The 20598-nt window shown below is 41.0% G+C and overlaps 2 protein-coding genes across 7 annotated transcripts; both read right to left on the bottom strand.

Annotated features, from left to right (window-relative positions):
- Window positions 1-268: 268 nt before the first annotated feature.
- Window positions 269-8470, bottom strand: LOC122881210 (calphotin-like). Of its 2 annotated transcripts, none has more exons than XM_044207079.1 (4): window positions 8057-8470; window positions 3723-4865; window positions 1825-1890; window positions 269-1576 (listed from the first exon to the last, which is right to left on the bottom strand). In XM_044207079.1, exons 1-3 carry the CDS (start codon window positions 8142-8144, stop codon window positions 1829-1831), a joined length of 1293 nt encoding a protein of 430 aa, XP_044063014.1. In that variant the 5' UTR covers window positions 8145-8470; the 3' UTR covers window positions 269-1576; window positions 1825-1828. The 2 variants fall into 2 exon arrangements, with proteins under 2 accessions (XP_044063014.1, XP_044063015.1); XM_044207080.1 differs by having other exon boundaries at window positions 3723-4862.
- A 280-nt stretch (window positions 8471-8750) lies between these two features.
- On the bottom strand, window positions 8751-19908 carry LOC122881207 (matrilin-2-like). 5 transcript variants are annotated; one of them, XM_044207069.1, is made up of 13 exons: window positions 19763-19908; window positions 16942-17093; window positions 16189-16761; window positions 15929-16051; window positions 14997-15119; window positions 13802-13924; window positions 12844-12966; window positions 12289-12411; window positions 11290-11412; window positions 10785-11195; window positions 10523-10675; window positions 10018-10110; window positions 8754-9057 (listed from the first exon to the last, which is right to left on the bottom strand). In XM_044207069.1, exons 2-13 carry the CDS (start codon window positions 17066-17068, stop codon window positions 8999-9001), a joined length of 2154 nt encoding a protein of 717 aa, XP_044063004.1. In that variant the 5' UTR covers window positions 17069-17093; window positions 19763-19908; the 3' UTR covers window positions 8754-8998. The 5 variants fall into 5 exon arrangements, with proteins under 5 accessions (XP_044063006.1, XP_044063007.1, XP_044063008.1 ...); XM_044207070.1 differs by having other exon boundaries at window positions 8758-9062; XM_044207071.1 differs by lacking the exon at window positions 12289-12411 and having other exon boundaries at window positions 8751-9057.
- Window positions 19909-20598: the final 690 nt, after the last annotated feature.

Raw genomic sequence — 20598 nt, 5'->3', positions numbered from 1 at the left:
CGCTTTAAAAAGTTGTCAGACTACAGGCCATATGATGAAAAACACAACTCTTTATGTCAGTCCTGTACCTTTCGATAATGTAAGTGGCCTACTTTCACTCTGCACTCTAATGTATGTGTCAGCTGTCTATGTCAGCTATTTTTTAGGTGTGCATGTTTTTTTTTTTTGGTTTTTTTAAACATGAAACGTATTGGGGTATTAGAAAAACATGGTGGTTGCCTTACACTAAAGCACAGTCCAATTTTATTTTTAAAAAAAGCACACAAACTAGTGAGTAAACTTTTATTCTGTACACTAGATTAGCAGAATCATAGACAAAGCTCAGAAAATGAATATATTACAGAGAAAGAAACAGGTGGGAAAAAAGATGTCAGACATCAAAACAAATTTTTGTCCCCACAACGTCCATCACAGTTTACATAACTGAAATCATTTTTTAACACCGTTACACTTTTTTTTTTTTTAAACACAGCACGTAGAACTAATAATAATGTAAAAATCATGTCCAACAGGTGATCTCTTACATGTGTATGTAATGATGATGCTCTGTTTGCCTTGTAATGATGCCTTTAAATTTATAGTTGGAAACACCTTTATTTTCAAGACCAGAATTTTATGAACATCTGCCAGCTACTATACAGCTGCACACAATGGCTTCATGGAACAGCAAGATGACATACCAGTACTTGGATCATCTGCATCTTCAACCTGGCAATGATTCATTATGTCATTACTAATCTTTTGCATATGCATTGGATCATCTGCATGCATTTTTTATCCCTTACACAAAACAAAAACACATTTTATTCATTATCTTTCCATGGAAACCAATAAAGTGATATCGAAAAAGACTTTTTTTTAAAGGAAACATGGATTTGACTTACAGTAGTGCTTATCAGTATTACACTGTACACTCTGTTACTCAACATTTAGTACTGTCATTCCTATTAATTAAATGAACCTTATTAGAAAGACTGCAATTAAATAATGTGTAAACACCAAACAGAAATGTGGATATGAGTTTCATATAGGTGATAACAATTGCAATTAAACTGGTAGTGTAAACCTAGCCAGTGTGTTGTTCATCCACCCAGTTTGGCGTTTGTGTCGCCAAGCACTTTGCATAATTTCATTCACAGTTGTGTTTGGCTTGTATTCCTCAGAAGCAGCTATTTTAAATAGTCAAGGATTCACTTTGCAAGCATCCTTCTCTAGTTCATCACGCTGCCACAAAAGTTCACAGATTTCACAGAATATTGCACCCTCTTGTCTCATCTAACCTGTCCTAAGTGTTTTATAGCATTTTCTTTGCACAGGCCTGCATGTAATATGTGGCTCCAGGCACTTAAGGTCTCAGTAGAAAAACGTAAAGGTTTATATTTACAAATATAGGAAAAATCCTGATCTTTCCTAAATGTTATTAAGGCACCATGCATATTAATGTATCTGGTGGGAAGTTTGGTGAGCGCTGATGAGACAATACTGAAAATGTAGCGTTTGTTGCTTTGTCTTTTTCTTCCAGTAGCTTTATAATGGCAGCTTTGGGGTTTTTGTTATTTTGGTGAATCTCTTCTCTCTGAAAGAGGATAAAGAATAGTAAGAGGAAAAATAATAGAGTGAGACATCTGACATATATTTTCACTATCTTCAGTGTTTTAATTAGGTTTTGTCAGAGTTAGCAAACATCATAGAAACAGTATTCAACTTTTTCCCTATTTTGTTGCATCAAAATTCACTCCACTACTCCATGCACCCAGTTATTACAAAAACTGATCCTGCAGTATTTGCATTGGGTTAAAGTGTGGTTTGTGGTTGTGCTCTTACCCACTCAATCCTCCTTTTTGGCTTCCTCTCTCTCCGTATCCTGAGAGGCCTCTGTTGTAGACACCACTGCACACGCGCGCACACACACGCACACACAAAAGAAGAAATCAATACATGACATTTTCATTCAATACAAGCCACATTGCAGTCTTTCATGCTGAGGGCACTTTGAGCTTGTCTGAAATATGACTTAACCTTATCTCCAAACTAAAGACATAACTACTGTCACAATGCACCACATGGGAGAAGTGAAGCGCGAATATTCCTTCATAACCACATCTGGTTCTACTGAACTGGTTAACTAGTGATTTACCTGGCCTCTGAATACACACACACACTACACTACACTGTGTGGTAATTGGTCTAGCGTGCATAGCCTCCAGAGAGAAAGTCTCATAAAAGTTATTCCACACCAGACCAGTTTTCTACGGTACACGTGCTGCCTGGAGGGGCCTCTCTGCCCTAAAAGTACAGCATGTTCTTTGAGACTCAAGACTTACACAAGGCAACTGACCACTGGAGGTACTGTGCATTTAATGAGTTAATATGCAGAATACACACTTGAGAATTGGCACACTGATTTTAAATGGTTTCAGTAGTAATTTCTTTCCCAATAAGGGTATCAAATTTGCCCTGAAAATGGTTTTACCTCACATTTTTGCATGATGACTGGAATCCAGTCAGGCTTGTAGAACATTTACATTGTCTTATGTAATTCGAGGCAGCAGGGCATGATTATTCTGTAGTCAGTTCACAATAGATTACAATGAGTGAGAGTTGCGTGACTGGAGCTGTTGTGCTGACAACATGCTCCTGCTATAATTGACACACTCAAGACAAGCCTTCATTTCTCACTCAGAGTGTGTGGCTTCTTTCTTCTTCTCACACTGCGTTATCTGTTCAGCCTCACAGCCCAACAATATTCTGTTCATCCTGTCAGCTCCAACCATTCACAGCAGTACAGACAAGAACCTATGTGAAGGATTGTTTATTACAAGAACGGTTGAATGGTTAACTGCGATTTTGGTGTTGCTAACCATGTGTGTGTTGGATACCCGCTTAGTTACCAATGGCAGCACCTTCGAGGGGGTGATGTTGTAAAAGTGTCTTTGAAAAGAACAGTCTTACTTTGGCCATATATGTGGCAAGAAGATGGATTGGCTGGTGTGATTGGTGAAGGACCATTAATTGTTTACCTGGATGTAAACAAAATCTTCTTCTATGTGCACATTACTGAGTCTCTGCTCACCTCTTACTCCCTTCTCACCTCTTTCTGCTTGTTTGTGCATGATTAGTTCCTAGTGCATGTTTGCATAGATTTCCCAGATTTCCTAGCTACTTCAGCCAGTGGCAACGCTGAACTGTTTGGAGGGTTGACAGTTTTTGGGTGGAGGTCAGTCTGTCAGCCTGTCAGAATTTGGTGATTATGCCTTATCAAGCAGGTTAAAACATGGTATGATGCCTTCATGGTATGAAGTCATAGTTAGCATGACAGGTTTGTCAGGAAACAATTCTGTGTTAAATCAATTAAATCACTGAGCCATAAACTCCCCAAGACATACAGTAGGCTACTCTCCTTAACAATGGCAGCCATTGCCTACTGGAATCATACTGTTGTCATCCTTCAGCTTTCAATAGTTTTACTCTAGAGGAAATGAGACCACACCACATTGCAGTGTGTCAACTGTCATGTGTAGAATACAAATGAAAATCTGCTTTAAATAGCTAGCTATACGGTTGTGGGAATCTATTCATCTTTCCATTATGGTTGTGAAAAGATTACCAAAAAAGAGGGGTAAGGGAGTTATTTCTTGATCTGGCTACGCAAAGCAAACAATGTAAAAATACTAACTAAGATAAGATAGAGAGCAATATAGAGGTGTTAGTCAGTTTCATACCTTCAGGTGAGGGCTCTGGGGCTGGAGCTGAGGGTGCTTCAGGGCCTGCTGGGGTGGACTCAACCACAGGAGCTGTCACAGTTTCTGCTGGAGCTTCTTGGGCTGCTTCTGAAGAGGTTTCTGAAACTGCTGGTGTAGATGCTGGAACCTCTGCCTCCTGGACTGGCACAGCAGATTCAGCTTCTGGGGCTGGAGCAGGGGTGGCTTCTGTGGGGCAGGGTGCCTCAACAGGGTCCACAGGAGGTACTGTTGCCTGCTCAACAGCAGGCTGAGGCTCAGCTTGGGCCTCAACTGTGACAGGAGATAATGGAGGCATCTCTGGAATAGTTGCTACAGCAAGCTCTGTATCGATTACAGGTTCTGCTGCCTCTATAGGTGCTGCGGGTTCAGCTGGTGCTGGAGCCTCACTTGGTGCTGAAGCCTCATCTGGTACTACACCTTCACCTGGGATTGCAACTTCACCTGGTGCTGAAGCCTCACCTGGTTCTGAGGATTCACATGGTCCTGTTGAGGCAGTAACTGGTGCAGCACTGTCAGTTGGCACTTCTGCCTCCACAGGGGCAGCCACTTCGGTAGGGGCCTCAGCCGCTACAGCCGCTGCCTCTTCCACAACCACTGGGGCCTCTGCTGGCTCAGATGCAACAGGTTCAACAGGAGGGGTGGCAACCTCAGGAGAGGCCTCAGCTGGCACAGCAGCCGCCTCCTCAACAACAGCAGGGGACTCTGCCTGCACAGCTACAACAGATTCAACAGCAGGGGCCTCCTCTGTAGCCTCAACAAGGGCTTTGACCTCATGAGCGGCCTCAGCCACTACAGTTTCTACAGGGGCAGCTTCCTCCACAGGGGGTAGTGCCTCCACCACCGCTACAGCAGCCTCAGGTTCAGGTTCAGTAGCGGCTTCAGCTGGAGCAGCAACCTCTGGAGCTGGCTCTGCAGGGGCGACAGGTTCTGGCTGAGGCTCAGGCACAGCCAGGAGGTCCTCCCCAGAGCCAAGATCCTCCTGGGCCTCCAGGGCTACCAACACGGCCTCCGCCTCGTCATCGGCTCCCGGTTGAAGATCGTCTGGTAGGGCAGTCTGCACAGGCAACTGCATCTGGTCCTCGATGGTTTGTGCATCTTCTGCGATGATACCGTTTCTGACTGCTGTCAATACAGGGATGACAAAAGAGAAGCTTGATTAGGATTCACGACTGGCAAGCATGTGTCACTTCAGTCTTCATCAGTCCTTTCAGCTAGTGATACCCTGCCCATGACAACGCTGAGCAACAAAAAAGCTTTCAAGAAGATTCCTCATTTGATTGAGCTTGAAACTTCTTGGGGGGTCCTTGAGCTAACCTATTAATTGAATGGTTTAGTTAATAAATTACCACATTTGTCAACATTCCTATCAATGTTCATAAAATGCATCCCAACTGAGACATTCAACCATCCATGAATCGACTGCTATATTGCAGGGTGTTATGTCCTTTCTTAAATAAATAAATAAAATGAGTTTGTTTATAAACTGGTTTCAAAATGATAATCTGCCAAAAATCAGTTTCATTTATAGATGAGCAGAACATAAACCTTATAATAAGCAATACATTTATATGTGCATGTGGACAATACTTTATAGATGTAAATCATTTAAATTCCTGTTTCACCAAACCATAAACACAGCAGAACAGCAGCTTAACGCAACAGGGACGGCAGGAGATAGAAAACAAGGCAATAAGGACACACTGAATGCGTGCAAGAGAAAACATCCTTTCATTTCCGTAGTTGAAAATATAATTTATTGAAGCGTTTGTCTAAAGCCCTGAGGACACGCAAGTCACTCTCAGAGGAAATAAAATACACGTGACAATGCCTTTGGAGAGACACCCTACATTTATTCTCATTCCCTGCACCCTGCTCTTATAACTGTGGGTGTGAACAAGCCATCAGCCCGTGGGTGAAAATACAGTAGATGAGGAACAGTAGGGGGCTTGAAAACTTAAACTCAAATGTCAGGAACTGCAACGCACATCTCAGTTACAGAAATCACAACAGCCTAACAGATGTTTTCAAAGTGTCTTAACACGGTTTCCCTCAACAGTATTTCACAGCTAACTTCTTTGCAAAAACACTGGCTGGACTGTTCACAAATGAGACAAACCAGAAGGGCTCAGATAGCTGAATGGGTGGATAGTTTCGACGCTGCAGCTTCCTGATTTTATTTGTCTGTCAGAGGTGGTAAAAAGAGCCAAGAGTGATGGGTGGAAGGGAATGTGACGGCCTGGCAACTCGACTGAAAATGAGCCAGTGGAAGAACACGTAACACGGAAAAGTGTTGAAATATTTCTAATAACATCATATTAAGAGCTAAGAATGTAGAATTGTAAAAGCAGAAGTTTTTTAGACCTTATAATGGCTTTTGACTTAACACTCTTTCCTTTTATAGATTTCAAACAAGTTCTCCATCAGTTTCCAGTTCTTTAAGTAGAAATCTACCTCACACACCAACTATCACAGAGAATACATAGCTGTTGTCTGCACAGGCCAGAACTGCTGTTGAAAAGTGTGAATGTGTGTTTGGGTCGAGACAGAGACAGCTTCTCCAGGCATGGATGACTCGTGTGTCAACATGATTTAGCAGCCAGAGATGACAGAGATCCCAGTCAAAACAGTGCCATGGCTGGCCAAGAGCATAGCGGGGAGGGAGGGGGGACAGACAGGGGGCCCGGACAGGGGATGGGACCAGTGGTGGCTTGGATGGCATACAGCTGGTTTGTTAGACAGACTGTACACTGTAGGATTTAAACGTCCACCCATTCAGCCACATTTAGAGAAGCCTGCCTGGGCAAAGACTACAATAACTGGTTTTCTTGTTGGGGTGATGTAAGAGCCTGGAAAGGGACCCGAGCTTCTCCAGGTGACCATAGCTGGCTGGCTGGAGAGACAATGCCCTGACACAAACATCACACAGTGACATAGTGGAAGATGGAAATGCTGTACATCAATACAGAGGAACTATGCCAGGTATAATAGGCACATAACACTCATTTAGGCTTTGGCCAGTCACTTACTTTCCTCAAAAACTTCAAAATCAAAGTATTAATTCAACTTGAGCTAGAGCAATCACATGCACAACACTTTCTAACAAGGGCAGTAACTGTCATGTCATGTGTATGTGGGGAGATGCAGAGAGAACATACTGTACATGCAGCCGTGCCTGGCATGACATAGCCATGTGCCAGCAGGTTGGACCCATGAGTGGACAATCATGGTCTGTGTCAGGCCTCTTGGTGGGCGTTTGCAAAGGCTTGAACACAGAGTCCATATGCAAAGCCAAACAAACCAAGCAATCACCCACAGAGCATGACAACCGGTTTAGATGCAAAACTGTTTCAGAGCCGGGTTTTGCTGTCCCATGCAGAGGAATTCCAGAGTAGCCTGAAAACATTTGGGTTCTTTTCAAAAGGGCATCAATCTCCTAGCCCCTCCTCTTTCTCCTTTGTAATCCTGCATCCATTGTTTGGTGTGAGCTGTAAATTCCTGGCGTGAATTTCAAACACTCCTTATCATGCATACACAGATGATAATCTAAGCGATTCACTTTTTGACTGACTTTTTGAGAAAACTTTTGCTTACAAACTTTGGAAGCATGGAGCAGATCACTATCTTTTGAAACATCAGTTTCATGTTGTAGAAAAGAAGCTCTTTTGTGTGTGTGAAACATCGTAAGTCACATCAGACTACTGCAGAGTGGCAGCAAACAGGTTAGGTTGCAACTTTTGCCTCAGGCTGCAGATGGACTGCTTAACACTCCCAGCTGGCTTTCACACAGTGCTACTGTAGGAGTTGTATGCAGTGCTAGCTAAATTCTACCAATCTAGGTTCATCTACACGTAAATGCCCTATTAGTTTTATGAAATGAGGCTGAGAATTAAACATGATCATACTGTATAAGTCAGCTCTCGGGTCTCATTTTATCAGTAAATCATGCAATGCAGTTTACAGCTTTTTTCAACACACTTTCAATGGACATCAAGATAGAAATGACTGACTAAAAATAGTGCCAACCACTTCTGGGCATTGAAGAGAAAATGGGTTAACATGAATAATTCTCTCCATGAGGTACTGTAGTATGCTGTGCAGCAGAGTAAAGAGGGAAAGCACACAGTGTTCCAGACCCACCGGCAGCAGTCACACACCCCTCAGCAAGACCTGACTCAGTGGAAGTAATAGAGACTTAGAGCAACTGTGTATTTTTGTTAAACAGTACAGCTCATACTCACCAGGTAAAACACACAGAAATGCGAAAATAAATGACACTTGAAAAACATTAAACTACACAGGTGATCACTACTTACCCACTGTATCTCCATTGCTCTCTTCTGGCTTTGTACCTGGTCTTTTCTCTTGATCAACAGTCTGTGCACTGGATGAGGAGCACCCCATGTCTGAAAAAAGCTGAGAGCTGAGATGAATAAAAAACTTGGAACCTATTATAGAAGCAAGCACGAGTCCCACTGCTCTCTGTTAGCAAAGACGGACACTGTCTGGCAGTAAAAGCATTGACAGCTACAGCTCTTCAGTTCCTAAAAGTAGCTGGGCACCATTATCTCCCCTAGTCTGTGTCTGTGTGTTTATGCATGGCCTGCTGCCCTCTTGCCCCAGACAAAACTCAGCTGTGAGCATGCAGCTAAGCAGTGCAGGCACTACTGCTGAATGTTCCCTGACTGCCTCCTGCTCACACTCACACTATTCATTCAGGAGGAGGAGGCAAACATGTGTGCTTCAACTAAGTGTCCTCCCCTTTATAGGAGTGTCCCCTCTGGAAGACATCCACCACCTGGTGGTAATGTTTAGGGTGGCACATGTACAATGCATGTATTTTTGCGTAGAGTGGTTCTATTTTTGTAGTGTTTTTCAGTCAGTGAAAGTATGCAGTTTGGATATTACTGACTGAACAGCTTACATACATTTTTGTGTCTGTTGTGACCAATAGTTAAATTCCATAGATGACGTGGAGATTGTTTAAATATCCCCTACAGTGATCATAAAGCCTGATAAAAACAAACCATAAATGTGAAGTATGAAATGTTTATTTGTCAGTTTACTGTACAAAGAGTTGATTTGGTGTTACATAACAAAGAACATTAGAGAAAAAAATACATTGTGTTGTATACAAGTGTATAAATAGCTTCAGTAGAGAGCATTTCTTTTGCATATGTTTCAGTGTAGCTTGCTGAGCAGGATCAGAAGGATCCTGTGAAAGCTACACTGCGAGTTAGAGGGGGGATGGTTGAGTCTCAGCCTTTCATTTGCGCACGTGTTGATTCTCGAGTGTCTCCAGCTTCTTTGACATGGCTTCAAGTAGGTGTGTTAAGAAAAGATGCAGATACAAATATGAAAACCCAACCTACCAAGTTCGGAAATGTATTTTGCATAGGCCAGTCTTATCTTAGAGAGAATTTATATTTTAATAACCTCAAGTTTATAAAAGTAATTTTCTGACTCCAGAAGATGACTCAAAGCTTAAGTTATCACTTCATATATGTTATTCAACATAAATTCTGTTTTCAATTATACACAGCAAAGTAATATAAACTGAGAAATCTACAGTTAATGTCAATATTAGTACAATATTATACCTTCACTTTAGTATAATGTATAGTATGTTCCCTTTCATGTTCATTGTCTGGCCAGACAGGTTTGAATGCCCTTTGTCTCTGTCAGTCAGTAATCTCAGTATGTTCATTGCTAATGTCTGTAGCTCAGTTTATGATTTGAACCTCATTTCACAGGAAGCTAGAAAGAGCAGCATAATTTTGCCGTATTAAATGTGTTCATGTTTGAGTTAAAGCCTTGTGTTTGTCATGGACATTCTGGTAACTAAAACTGTAGAATCAAGACTTTCTGACACATTTGTTTCTAAAATCATAAAACAAGAGACACATCATGGTGTTTATCAGTATGTGACCCTTGTTTAACCTATATTGAAATATATCCTTAAGCGAACATGTTATATTACCTAATAATCCATAGTTCCATACTGTGTTATTTTCTAGTGTTGTTCAAGGTTGTTCAACAGCATAACACAGTGCACAGCTGACACATGAATCATTTTTGCCCTTAGTCGCTTCACTAGCATTGCACAGTCTGCCCTGGAAAAGCATAAGAGGCAAACACGCAGACTGAAAACTGTGACTACACGAAGTCTGTACATTCAGTGCTTGATATTAAAACACAGAGTTTTTGCATGTAACTGCATGCAAAAACATACTTGTTAGTGTAACTGTGGAGTCGACAGTTATTTAGAAAAGGATATTATTCTGTGCCAGGTTCTTCAGCTTCTCAGTGACCTGGTTTTGAAACATTATCTGGTTCTCACACTGGCACATGTTTTCATCAGATGGTTTGTCTGTGGGGAAAGAACAAATGAGATGATAAGATCTTCCTGTCCTTGGATCTGTTTATCGTTTTCTTACCTTCCCTGACTCACCCTATCTCTTCTAATCTTTCCCTGCAGGTTTCCCTTCCTGTCTCTGCCTGTAGAGAATGTAGTAGATGTTGGTGGGATACAGTTAGGAGTGCACAAACGACTGATGAGTTATGTGATGTGGAGAATTGCACAGTGCTGCTGCGTAAAAAAAATGTTTAGTTACTCCAATCAGTGATCATCATAACAGCAGGTGGCAGTGATGCACCATTTTAATGGAAGAAAGTGTTCACTAAACATTATCAAGAAAGTTTTAAATGAAATAGCACTAAACAGTACGATTGGTAATCTGACGTTCTTTTGACAAACTGCAAGTTCAGGCAGTGCGAAGTACCTTTACATATCCTGGACTTGAGCTTCTTTGTAATTTCTCCCATGTTCTCAAAATCTTCAGCGTAATAAAGGTGCTTCTCATCAGGCTCTGAAGCTATTTCTCTCAGCTCCTGTTCAATGGCTTTGCCAACACCCAAGGCATATATTGTGACACCTGAAAGTAACAGAAAACAGGATAATGACAGGAAACTCCTATTAGAAAGAACTTAGTTTGATTAAAAACTGTAGTGCATCCGAATGGCAAGGCAAGATAATACATCTACCAGAGTTCTTTGCTTTATTAGCCCATTCGGACACATCATCCTGTGATCTCCCATCAGTAAACACAATGCTGACACGTGGGATGTTCGGCCTGGCTCCTTCTTTGGCTGAAAAGCTGAACTCAAACATGTGACGTAAGGCTGAGCCAGTCATAGAGCCCCTCCCCATGTACTGCATCCGGTACACAGCCTGTTTGATGCCCTGCGCTGTGGTGTACTGGCCCAGGGCGAACTCTGTGCGCACCTTGGTGGAGTACTGAAGAAGGCCAACATGTGTGCCTGTCCTGGAAATGTCCAGCGAATCCACAATGCCGTTTACAAACTGCTTGACCAGCTCAAAGTTGGCAGGGCCCAGACTCTTAGAGCCATCGATTACAAAAACCAGATCCATGACTCCATCGCCACACTCTGGCTCTGTCAGAAACAAGGACATCAAATACATGTTTTTATGTATTTTTACTTAAATTCTGAGGCAGAGTGTCTATATCAAAGAAAGTTGAGATCATACTTTTGCAGTTCTTCCCATCTTCAGCCAACATAAATCCTTCAAAACATCTGCAGATGTAGGAGTCAGTGGTGCTGACACACTGGTGTTCACAGCCATGGTCCACTGTCTGACACAGATCCAGACCTGTGAGTTTAATTATAGAGAAACAAGGATTAGTATGATGTTGCTGTGGCCCAAACAATTTTGGCCCAAACATTTATATGATACATTGTGAAAGGCACAGAGCAGTCATTGAAATTTGTATTCTTAATTGCATGTTATTGTAAGTGTAAGTTATCTGTCTTTGTCATCACCATTATTATTAGACTAAGAACTATCTGAAGAAATGAATGCTGCATGGTGGTAAACATAAACACAGAATATCCCCTTAATCCGGGAGAGGGGAAAACATCGAATTTTCAGTGAGCGCTGGGATTAACGCTGACCTCACAACTAGTTCAAAATTCATTCAAAATGATGTAACATGTAAATACCGGAAGAGGGGACAGAAACAGTTGTAGTAACTTAGCTCAGTAATTTGAAAGCATGCTGATGAAAGATTATATTCTGAATTTGGTTCACTTTGCCTCACACAAATATCAGTTCTTCTTCAAGTCTTTTTTATACTGTCAACTGTGTGATCAAGACTACGTTACAGTCAAGCTTTTCTTCACTTATCTACAAGTTAATATGAATTGAAATTAAGATATGAAAATGAATCAGAGGCATCCACACCAAATCACTCACAAGAGAAAAAGTAACAAAACTGCTACAAAACTTACATTATTTTCTATATGCCATCTATTCTAAGGCAGTTCTATTCTGTAGTATACCATCAAATCATTGTGTTTGAATATACACATCATGTCCTTTGGCTGCAGGTCACCAAATACTTATGACAATGAAGCTTGGACTCACTTTAACACATTTTTCCATAGCAATAAGAGGAAATTATGAAGAAATTCTTCATTTCTTTGTTGAAATAACAGCAATAAGAGGAAAGAAGCAATGGACACTTACTCTTGCATGTTTTCCCATCAGGTCGGAGTGTGAATCCATTTCTGCATTTACACACACATGAATCTTCTGTATTTACAAACTCCTGTTCACAGCCGTGTTTCCCATCAGCACAGTGATTCATCTCTGCAGGAAATAGTCAGTTTATCAGTACAGACAGGAGTAGGGAGTAATTACTGAGAAAATAAAATAGCTATAGTCCAGTCTGACCCATGAAAATTTATCACCATTTATCACCATGATTAGAGTAAATGTATTACGTCTGGGTTCATTATCAAGTTTCTTCTTGTGCTACAGTTAATGTGCTTCCAGTCATGTTGGAATCTTGGACTCAACCCTGAAGGCAAATTGCTCAAATATCCTGTAGCACTAATGAAAAACAGGTTGGAGGACATCTACAATAGTTATTAATGTATATAGCACACATTTACATCATACACATGATGTAAATCAATAAGACATCATTGTGAAAGATGTCTTACTCTGAAATTATGAAGAAATTTTTCATTTCTTTGTTGAAATAACAGCAATAAGAGGAAAGAAGCAATGGACACTTACTCTTGCATGTTTTCCCATCAGGTCTGAGTGTGTAGCTTTTCCTGCATTTACACACACAGGAGTCTTCCGTGTTCACAAACTCCTGTTCACACCCGTGGGTGCCATCAGCACAGTGATCAATCTCTGGGTGACATAAACAGAACAGAGACTGAAGCATTGTTAACACTATCAACAAATGACAGTTCATTACTGTAGAAGATAGTAATCCGTATCTGTGGCAACAAACTTTCTAGCAACAAAGAAAGGCTAATATAGCCTGGAATCATTTTAATATTAGATTTCAGTATAAAATGGATCAGTAAAATAATAACCAGTTCACACATTACAGCAGCAAACCCTGTCTGAAATTCAAATCTTTGGCAGCAGACTCTGATCCTCAACCAACACTAATCCCCCCACTTTCAGCCACCATCTTCACCTGAACCCCCAGCTTCTCCACCTGTACACCGCATCGCAACAAGCAATCATTACTAGTCTCGCTCCTAAAACTCTTTAACTAGCTTCATTACTTAATCCCACGCAGTTCTCAAAATCAGAACATCCACCACCCAAGTGTACCTCAGCAGTACCAACTTCTTTATCACGACTCTAATCAACCCCTGTTCATATCCATGCAATCGACCCCCTTTCATCCCTCCCTCGACCCCCTTCCCTTCATCCCTCATCCCTCCCTATGAACCCTCAATCCATCCCTCCAATGTCATCTTGGCTCTTCTCCATCCGTAATACACAAACTATTCTAAATCCACATCTTTATTGGTGTGGTATTTGTTAGTGAATGTTTGCTTAACCTTTACAACTCGCATATCTCAATATGTCCTATTTAATATTCCTCTATCACAGTGGCTCTCATTTGTGAGTGAACGTTGCTGAGACGGGCACACATATTTGCTCAGCTGTTGCTGTAAAGTGATTTTGTTTTCAATTTGCCTGATTACCACAAGATAAAAGCACTTACTGCTGCAGGTCTTGCCATCCTGATTGAGGACGTAGCCCTTCTTACACCTGCAGATGTAGGACTCTGGAATGCTGACACAGTTGTGCTCACAGCCATGGTTCCCCAGGTCACAGTAGTCTATTTCTGAGGAGGATGAATCTCCTATTAATGCAATACTTCCCCTCGTACCACAGCACCACTACTTCCAGCAATAACACTGCTGTCTCTAACATTATGACTTCTTCTACTACTAGTACTGTAGCTGTAATTACTAGAATATCTATTAATAGTTATCAGAAAATATGACAAAAGAGAGAAAAAAAATTCATTCAAAATCTAAATCCACTCTCAAAAAGACTCTGGTAAAGGTGTAGATCTGTGAACCCAAGGCAGGAAAGATCAAACAGTCATTCTTGTTTTTGATTCGGTGATACTACGACACCCTGGATACACCTGCACATTTCAGCAGCTGCTCTGATAACTGCAAAAGCCCACTTCCTTCAGGAAATCTCCCCCACTTTACTTTCTGTTAATATCCACCAGAGGAGCAAAAGGGACGTTTTCCAACAGTGGGTGGAGGGACATCACTGGTGGGAAGAATGCTGGCTCTCATTTGGATTGGAGATCCAAGTTCACTCCAGTACACCGTGTTTTATTCACGCCTTTGGCTATCATGCCTTCCTCAAGGTCGCCCTTTATCCATTAAGAGTAAATATTGTAGAAGAAATATTCTAGAAAGATTATGGTAATGTTGTTTTATATCTTCAGTATTTATGGTAATTTAAGTCACATGACTGACTGTGAGTCAGGAAACAATAGAACACACCCTCAGACACCACCCTTATGTAGGAAAGATATATGGAAGACCTGCAGAGTATAGCATGGTGTACTGGAGAATAATTTTGATGGACTTGTATTGAAGCTCCCACTGGTCTGCACCTTGTTATGTGTGCATTCTCAAAATTAGAAATTCTCATTTGGACTGTTTCAATGGATTAAATAACCACACACTGAAAAAGCTAAATAATATCCACATGTGTATGCAACTGAGTAACATTTTTGTTCGGTTTAGTTAAGGTTATTGCCATGCAGACAAATTCAAAATGTATAATACAGTAAAAAAAAAAAAGAAAAGAAAAAGAGGAAGTGAAGCAAGAGGTTAAGGCCTCTAGTGATATAGAAGGAAGAGAAGAGTCCCTGGTTAAGTAATTATTACTGTTGCATGTCTTCAGGTCTATGTTGAGTTGATATCCTGGACGGCAGCGGCACTCATAGCCATCAGGTAGGTTGGCACAGATGTGTTCACAGCCATGATCCACCACAGCACACATATCCTCAGCTACAGTGACAACATGAAGAGAAATCCAGCTGTCATCTATAGTGGAGTTTGCAGAATAAAACCTGTAACAACTGTTTTTCTGGCCACTTGGGGGCAGTGGAGACAAGCTGTAAACACACAACACTAACATATTATTCACCACCTTTTAAGTTGATATGGCGAATTTGTTAGCAGACAGTTGCCTATTTACACATCCAGCAGACACAGAGCAACATTAGCATTAATTTGGAGTCGAGTCTGTGTCCACCTGATGAATGTATGTCCCATATTGACTCTTCTTTTAGCTCTGTTTTGGTCTCTTCCAACTCCTAAAGGAAATATTAGCTCTATCTGTCTGCCGGCCGAAAATGACACTGATGAGAGCAATCAGGGTGAACCAAAACAGAAAAGTTGTGGCCTGGAAAACCAAAACAATGAGCTGAAAGATGCTAAAACGCTCCGTAGAGCTGAGGGGAACTGCAGAGTTGGGTGATAATTCTCTGTTGGTTCATCACTAAGAGCCACCTCTTTCACATACAGGTAGTCATGTGATCCATTGTTGATATAAAAACATGGATTATAGCCGTTTTAAAGTACTAGCAGATGAATCACTTCCCCACAAAAGTGGGGAAACAAAAGAACTTGTCCTTTTGTCATGTTGTCTGTGAGAAAGTGACACTGCTTAGTGAACAAAGAAGACTGTGGTTGCACTATGCAGCCTCAAGGGATGAAAACTGCAAATGTAAAATAGACTGTAGCTGAAAAATAAAAGTCAGGTAAATACATTTTTAAAAGGAACAGATCAGATTAAAAAAAAGGAGTTCCTTCACCTTTACATGTCTTGCCATCAGGGTTGAGGGTGAAGCCTTTCCTGCACTTGCACCTGTATGAGGCAGGGCTGCTCACACAGATGTGCTGGCACTGATGATCCACCACCTCACACATCTCTGAACCTAACACATGCATGCACACAGACACACACACACACACACACACACACAAACACAGATGCTCAAACAAAAGGGTGCAAACACACATACATGCATAAATGAGGAGGGACATTAGAATAAAAATAGATGGGATTCATCACCTCCACACAGTTTGGACTGGAACACAGAGATGAGGGTTTCTATCTGGCTAAAGTTGGCCACCAGGTGCACATGCTCAGAGTGTGGCTCACTCCCTATGGCCTTCAGAGTGTTCATATCCACCCTGCCCACTCCGATAGCAAAGATCTGGATGCCGGCCTCCCTCGCCTGAGCCGCAATCTCCTCCACTGTGTCCTGAGGCCGCCCATCAGTCACAATCATAGCAATTCGTGGGATGTGCAGGTTTGCTGGTCGTGCTCCCTCTTCCTCAGTGAGGGCTGTCTCCATGGCATACTGGATGGCCAGACCGGTCATTGTTCCTGTGGCAAGGTGCTCCATGTTCCTTACCGCCTGCTCCACCTCAGCCTTTGTGGTGTAGGTGTTGAGGGAGAACTCTGGCTGGACCACGCTGCCATACTGGAGCAGACCGACTCGAGTGGCATCAGAGCCGACCTCAAGGAACTGAAGCAGGTTGATGATGAAAGTTTTGACCTTCTCATAGTCGTTGGGGCGGATGCTTCGGGAGCTGTCGATGACAAAGACGAAATCCAGCGGCATAGCTTTGCAAGGGTTCTCTGTGATCAAAGACATGGAGGTTTGTGATCAACCAAAAACTGCAAATTCACAGCTCAGTTTTGGTACAAAAACTAGATTCTAGTTACCTGTTACCTGTGACTTTGTATCTTAGAATAGTTAGAAATAGACACAAGTGCAGTTAGCAAAACACACATTTTTGTTACCAAGTGGTCACTTACCCACTGCTTTGGTTCGGGAAGTAGTCTCATTTCGCCCTCTGGCTGCATTGGGTCTGGGACGCCGTCTGTCCAGTCGAACTGCGTTACAGCACAACAGGCAGAAGAGGCCGAGGGCCAGGGACCTCATTCTGACAAGAGGTGACAACTGCAGCCTTTACAGAAAGATGAAGGCACAGTAAGAGCAGAGACACATACTCCCACAATGCAGTGCAAGAAAAATAGAATCCTGCATGTAAGAGAGATGCAAAAGGGTAAGAAAGAAATATTTTTAAAAAAAGGAAAATATCAGCATCTTAAGCTGCATCTGCTCAAATCTGCATCAAAATACATATGGCTGAAGACAATGATGCTGATGGTGGTCATACCAGCTCAATCCTGTCTGGGAATCTTAGAGTTTTGTACAAGGATGAATTGTGCAAAATTTCATGGGAGTCAGTCTCATAACCACTGATTTATTGCATACATGTTTTTATGTTGCTGGATCACCACCTAATGGTGAAATGGCATCACATTTTGCAGGATCGCTCAGAGTAGCTACATGTGTGCAGCTGTCATCTAAACTTGGCTGCAATCGCAAAATGAAAGGTTAAGTCAGTTTATGTCAAATAGGTTGCACCCAGAAGAATTTGGTAATCAAATTGTATGGCATATCAAAAAGCAAATGAAATAACCTTCTTTGGACTAATCTAAATATTTTTATGGATTAATTATGGATGAAATTTGTGGGAAAAGTGTTAATAAAACAGTTTTGCAAAGAAGAGTTTTTCTCCATGACCTTTAAGATTCATGACTAAATAAGCAACAAACAAAAACTTCTGAAAAAAAAAGTAACTTATTATTTATCAAAAGTTAACGCTATAAAACTCAGCTAATCTGCGTCATCAGGATTGTGTTGGCAACATAAGAAAACCACCTGTCATCACATTAAGTTTCAAATGTTGCTAAATCCTTGGCTCACGGAAATATGTGACATCACTTTTTTCAAACTCAAAGATCATAGACAAAACACAAAATACAGATATCTCTCCTGTGAAATAGCCAAACCTGTCCAAACTTTGGCAGAAAATGTTGTGGTCATGAAAGACTGTGTCACTCATAGCAAGAAGCTAATTAAGAAAATAGGTTTTCAGGGACTTTTAAGTGGAAAAAAGTATTTGTCTTGAACCAAGAAATCCAGGAAAAATAAGGTACAAGATTCATGAATAAAATGTAATATACTTTACAAATGACCACATGGTGGCGCTATCCACACCAAAAACCCAATTCTTCCTCCTATTCTCATAGTCTAACGTTTCACCAAATTTCATTGAAGTCTGTTCATTATTTGTTGAAATATGCTGCTAAGTAACAGACAAACAACCACTCACAGGACTGAAAACATAACCTCCTTAGTGTAGGAAGCAAATATAGTGACTAGTGAAGTGCTACATTTAAGTTAACGATGAGGAGGGATATAAATAGGGAGAACTTTCACCTCCTGACCCATTCAGCTTCAGATTTCACAGTTTAGTGTGTAGAGATAATAATAATGCACATAGCACTGCAAAGGTTTAGAGCACATTTGAAAAGGCATTGTGTGATTGTAAAATTAACATATTTACTTATCAATTTATGGCAGCATTCCATTTTGGATTCTGTTTCTAAACGACTGTGGGCTACCCGAGTGTCAAGTTTTTCCATCTGCCATCATATGAAGTCGACAAAACTCCATATGAATGAGCTTTTGGATGTTTTGCTGTATAGGTGGTTTAAAGTGATTTAAGAGAGGCTGAAAAGTACCACAGACTGTTTCCCTATCCAGTCCCCAGGAGAGCCATCATTACCTGTCATATTCAGACTGCAGGCTCCACTGCTGTCTGAAACCTGCCTGTTATCGGTGTAAATATATTCACATTCAAAAACAGAATGACGTGGCATTGGTCATATAGGACAAATGTTAGGCTGCATGTAAGCTGTTAGAATTTCAGGATTTCATAATGGAGTTCTGAACAGCGCTCTCAGCTCTGTTCAGGGTGATGACACTGACTCAGTGCTCAGTCTGTTTGCAGCTCAGGCAGATGAACAGTCCCACACAGACATGTATATGGTACCAGCTGACTTGAGACCTGCAGGGGTCGCATATCCAAGTTGCATCCCACACAGAGCTGCCGACCTCTGACCTCACATCTGTTTGATGTCTTTCTGCCACAGGTCTGACAGTGTCTTCTCTTTATCCACTATTGCTCAGTATAACAAATGTACAATCTATTCAAGTCCCATACACCTCCATACTGTACCACAGTGCTAGGCTTAAATGTTCCTCACTATCCATAACTCCTTCACTGTCATTTGTCAACAGGTGATTTATTTAATATGTATACCATTTGGAAAAAAACATTTTCAAAAATATTAACTCTGGTAATTATTTACAAAAACAGATACATCAGTGGCAAAAAATGCATGGAAACATGTAATTATCCTTTACATTTTCTTTTAAATATGAATTATTACAGTGATTTTGTAACTTGTGTGTGTGACTGAAATGGTGGGATTCCATCACAGAGCAATCCCTCTCACATTTCCTCATGAATTAAAGCCAAGGCTGTGCGTTTACTATGAAACACAAAAACAGCATGTACCTAACAGTGTTTTATGGGACCTGATCTCTGTTTTTCACATTACCTGTCTTTGATGGCTTTTCGTGATGCAGGTGATGGAAACTAAGATGATGAAGTAAATACAGAATACAGGTGGCAGCTGGTGATTCCACTTTTAACAATGTTTTTTAAAAAGTTAAAGAAAAATGATCAGTTATCAGGGAAATAAATCAGAAACTACTTACCCTGTTATCAAAACCAACAATTCCTCAACACCTGCAATCAAAGTTTCTCAATAAATCCCAACACTGAGTCAAGAGAGGAGTTCCAGCAGGAAGAATCAGTCAATCTAGTTGCTCCAGACTGTAAACATTTATCCCAGCCCTCTGTCTTTTTGTATCTGTCCAGGCACTTGCATTGCTCTGCCCATTACTCCATCCATTCGCTATTTCTCTGTTTACTCCCCCTCTGACTCCAACCACGGAGACGCCTCTCGTTCAGCTCAGCTTGTTGGTAAAACAGTAGCTCTGTGGATACTTTTACTAGCATGTAGCTGGGACTGAACCCCTTCATTTTACATCTTCAAAGTCCATTTCATATTAAGATCTAGATGGAGTGGGCATGAGCCTTAAACCTTGCTCATGCTTTAATTTACATTAAAGAATGAAGATTTAATGATTTAAATTTAAGGTTTATTTAAGCAGCCTGTCCCTTATGCTTTCAGATTAAGGGACACTGAAGGATCCTTTATATATTTTAAAGGGTGTGTGTACAAATCATGGAATGACTTGGAATCTTTTTTGCAAGTTTGTATACTATTCATTGGGTGTAGCTTTTGTTTTTGTTGTTTCGCTTTTAAAAGATCAGAATCTGCACGTGTGTTAGATATTGTCCACTTATTTCTACATGTTGTAAGCAATGATGTTATAAAGCTGGTGTGCCGGAGGTTTAATTCAGTTCAATTCAATTCAATTTTATTTGTATAACAGATGTTTTATCATTGCACTTGTCCTATAGAGCAGGTCTAGCCCATATTGCATCATTTTGAGACAGGATATACCTGATTTTTGCAATGTTACGT

Source organism: Siniperca chuatsi, linkage group LG9, assembly GCF_020085105.1.
Source record: "Siniperca chuatsi isolate FFG_IHB_CAS linkage group LG9, ASM2008510v1, whole genome shotgun sequence".
Taxonomy (NCBI): Eukaryota; Metazoa; Chordata; class Actinopteri; order Centrarchiformes; family Sinipercidae; genus Siniperca; species Siniperca chuatsi.
This window is presented reverse-complemented; position numbering and strand designations above follow the sequence as displayed.

What these genes read in the sequence shown, in the direction of transcription:
- LOC122881210 (XM_044207079.1), bottom strand. Translation starts at nt 8,144, where the DNA reads ATGGGGTGCTCCTCATCCAGTGCACAGACTGTTGATCAAGAGAAAAGA. An exon ending in GAGCAATGGAGATACAGTGG is followed by an intron (nt 4,866 to 8,056) that starts GTAAGTAGTGAT and finishes CTGTATTGACAG; the next exon opens with CAGTCAGAAACGGTATCATC. An exon ending in CCCAGAGCCCTCACCTGAAG is followed by an intron (nt 1,891 to 3,722) that starts GTATGAAACTGA and finishes GCGCGTGTGCAG; the next exon opens with TGGTGTCTACAACAGAGGCC.
- LOC122881207 (XM_044207069.1), bottom strand. Translation starts at nt 17,068, where the DNA reads ATGAGGTCCCTGGCCCTCGGCCTCTTCTGCCTGTTGTGCTGTAACGCA. An exon ending in TTCCCGAACCAAAGCAGTGG is followed by an intron (nt 16,762 to 16,941) that starts GTAAGTGACCAC and finishes CTTTGATCACAG; the next exon opens with AGAACCCTTGCAAAGCTATG. An exon ending in AGACCTGAAGACATGCAACA is followed by an intron (nt 13,925 to 14,996) that starts GTAATAATTACT and finishes CATCCTCCTCAG; the next exon opens with AAATAGACTACTGTGACCTG.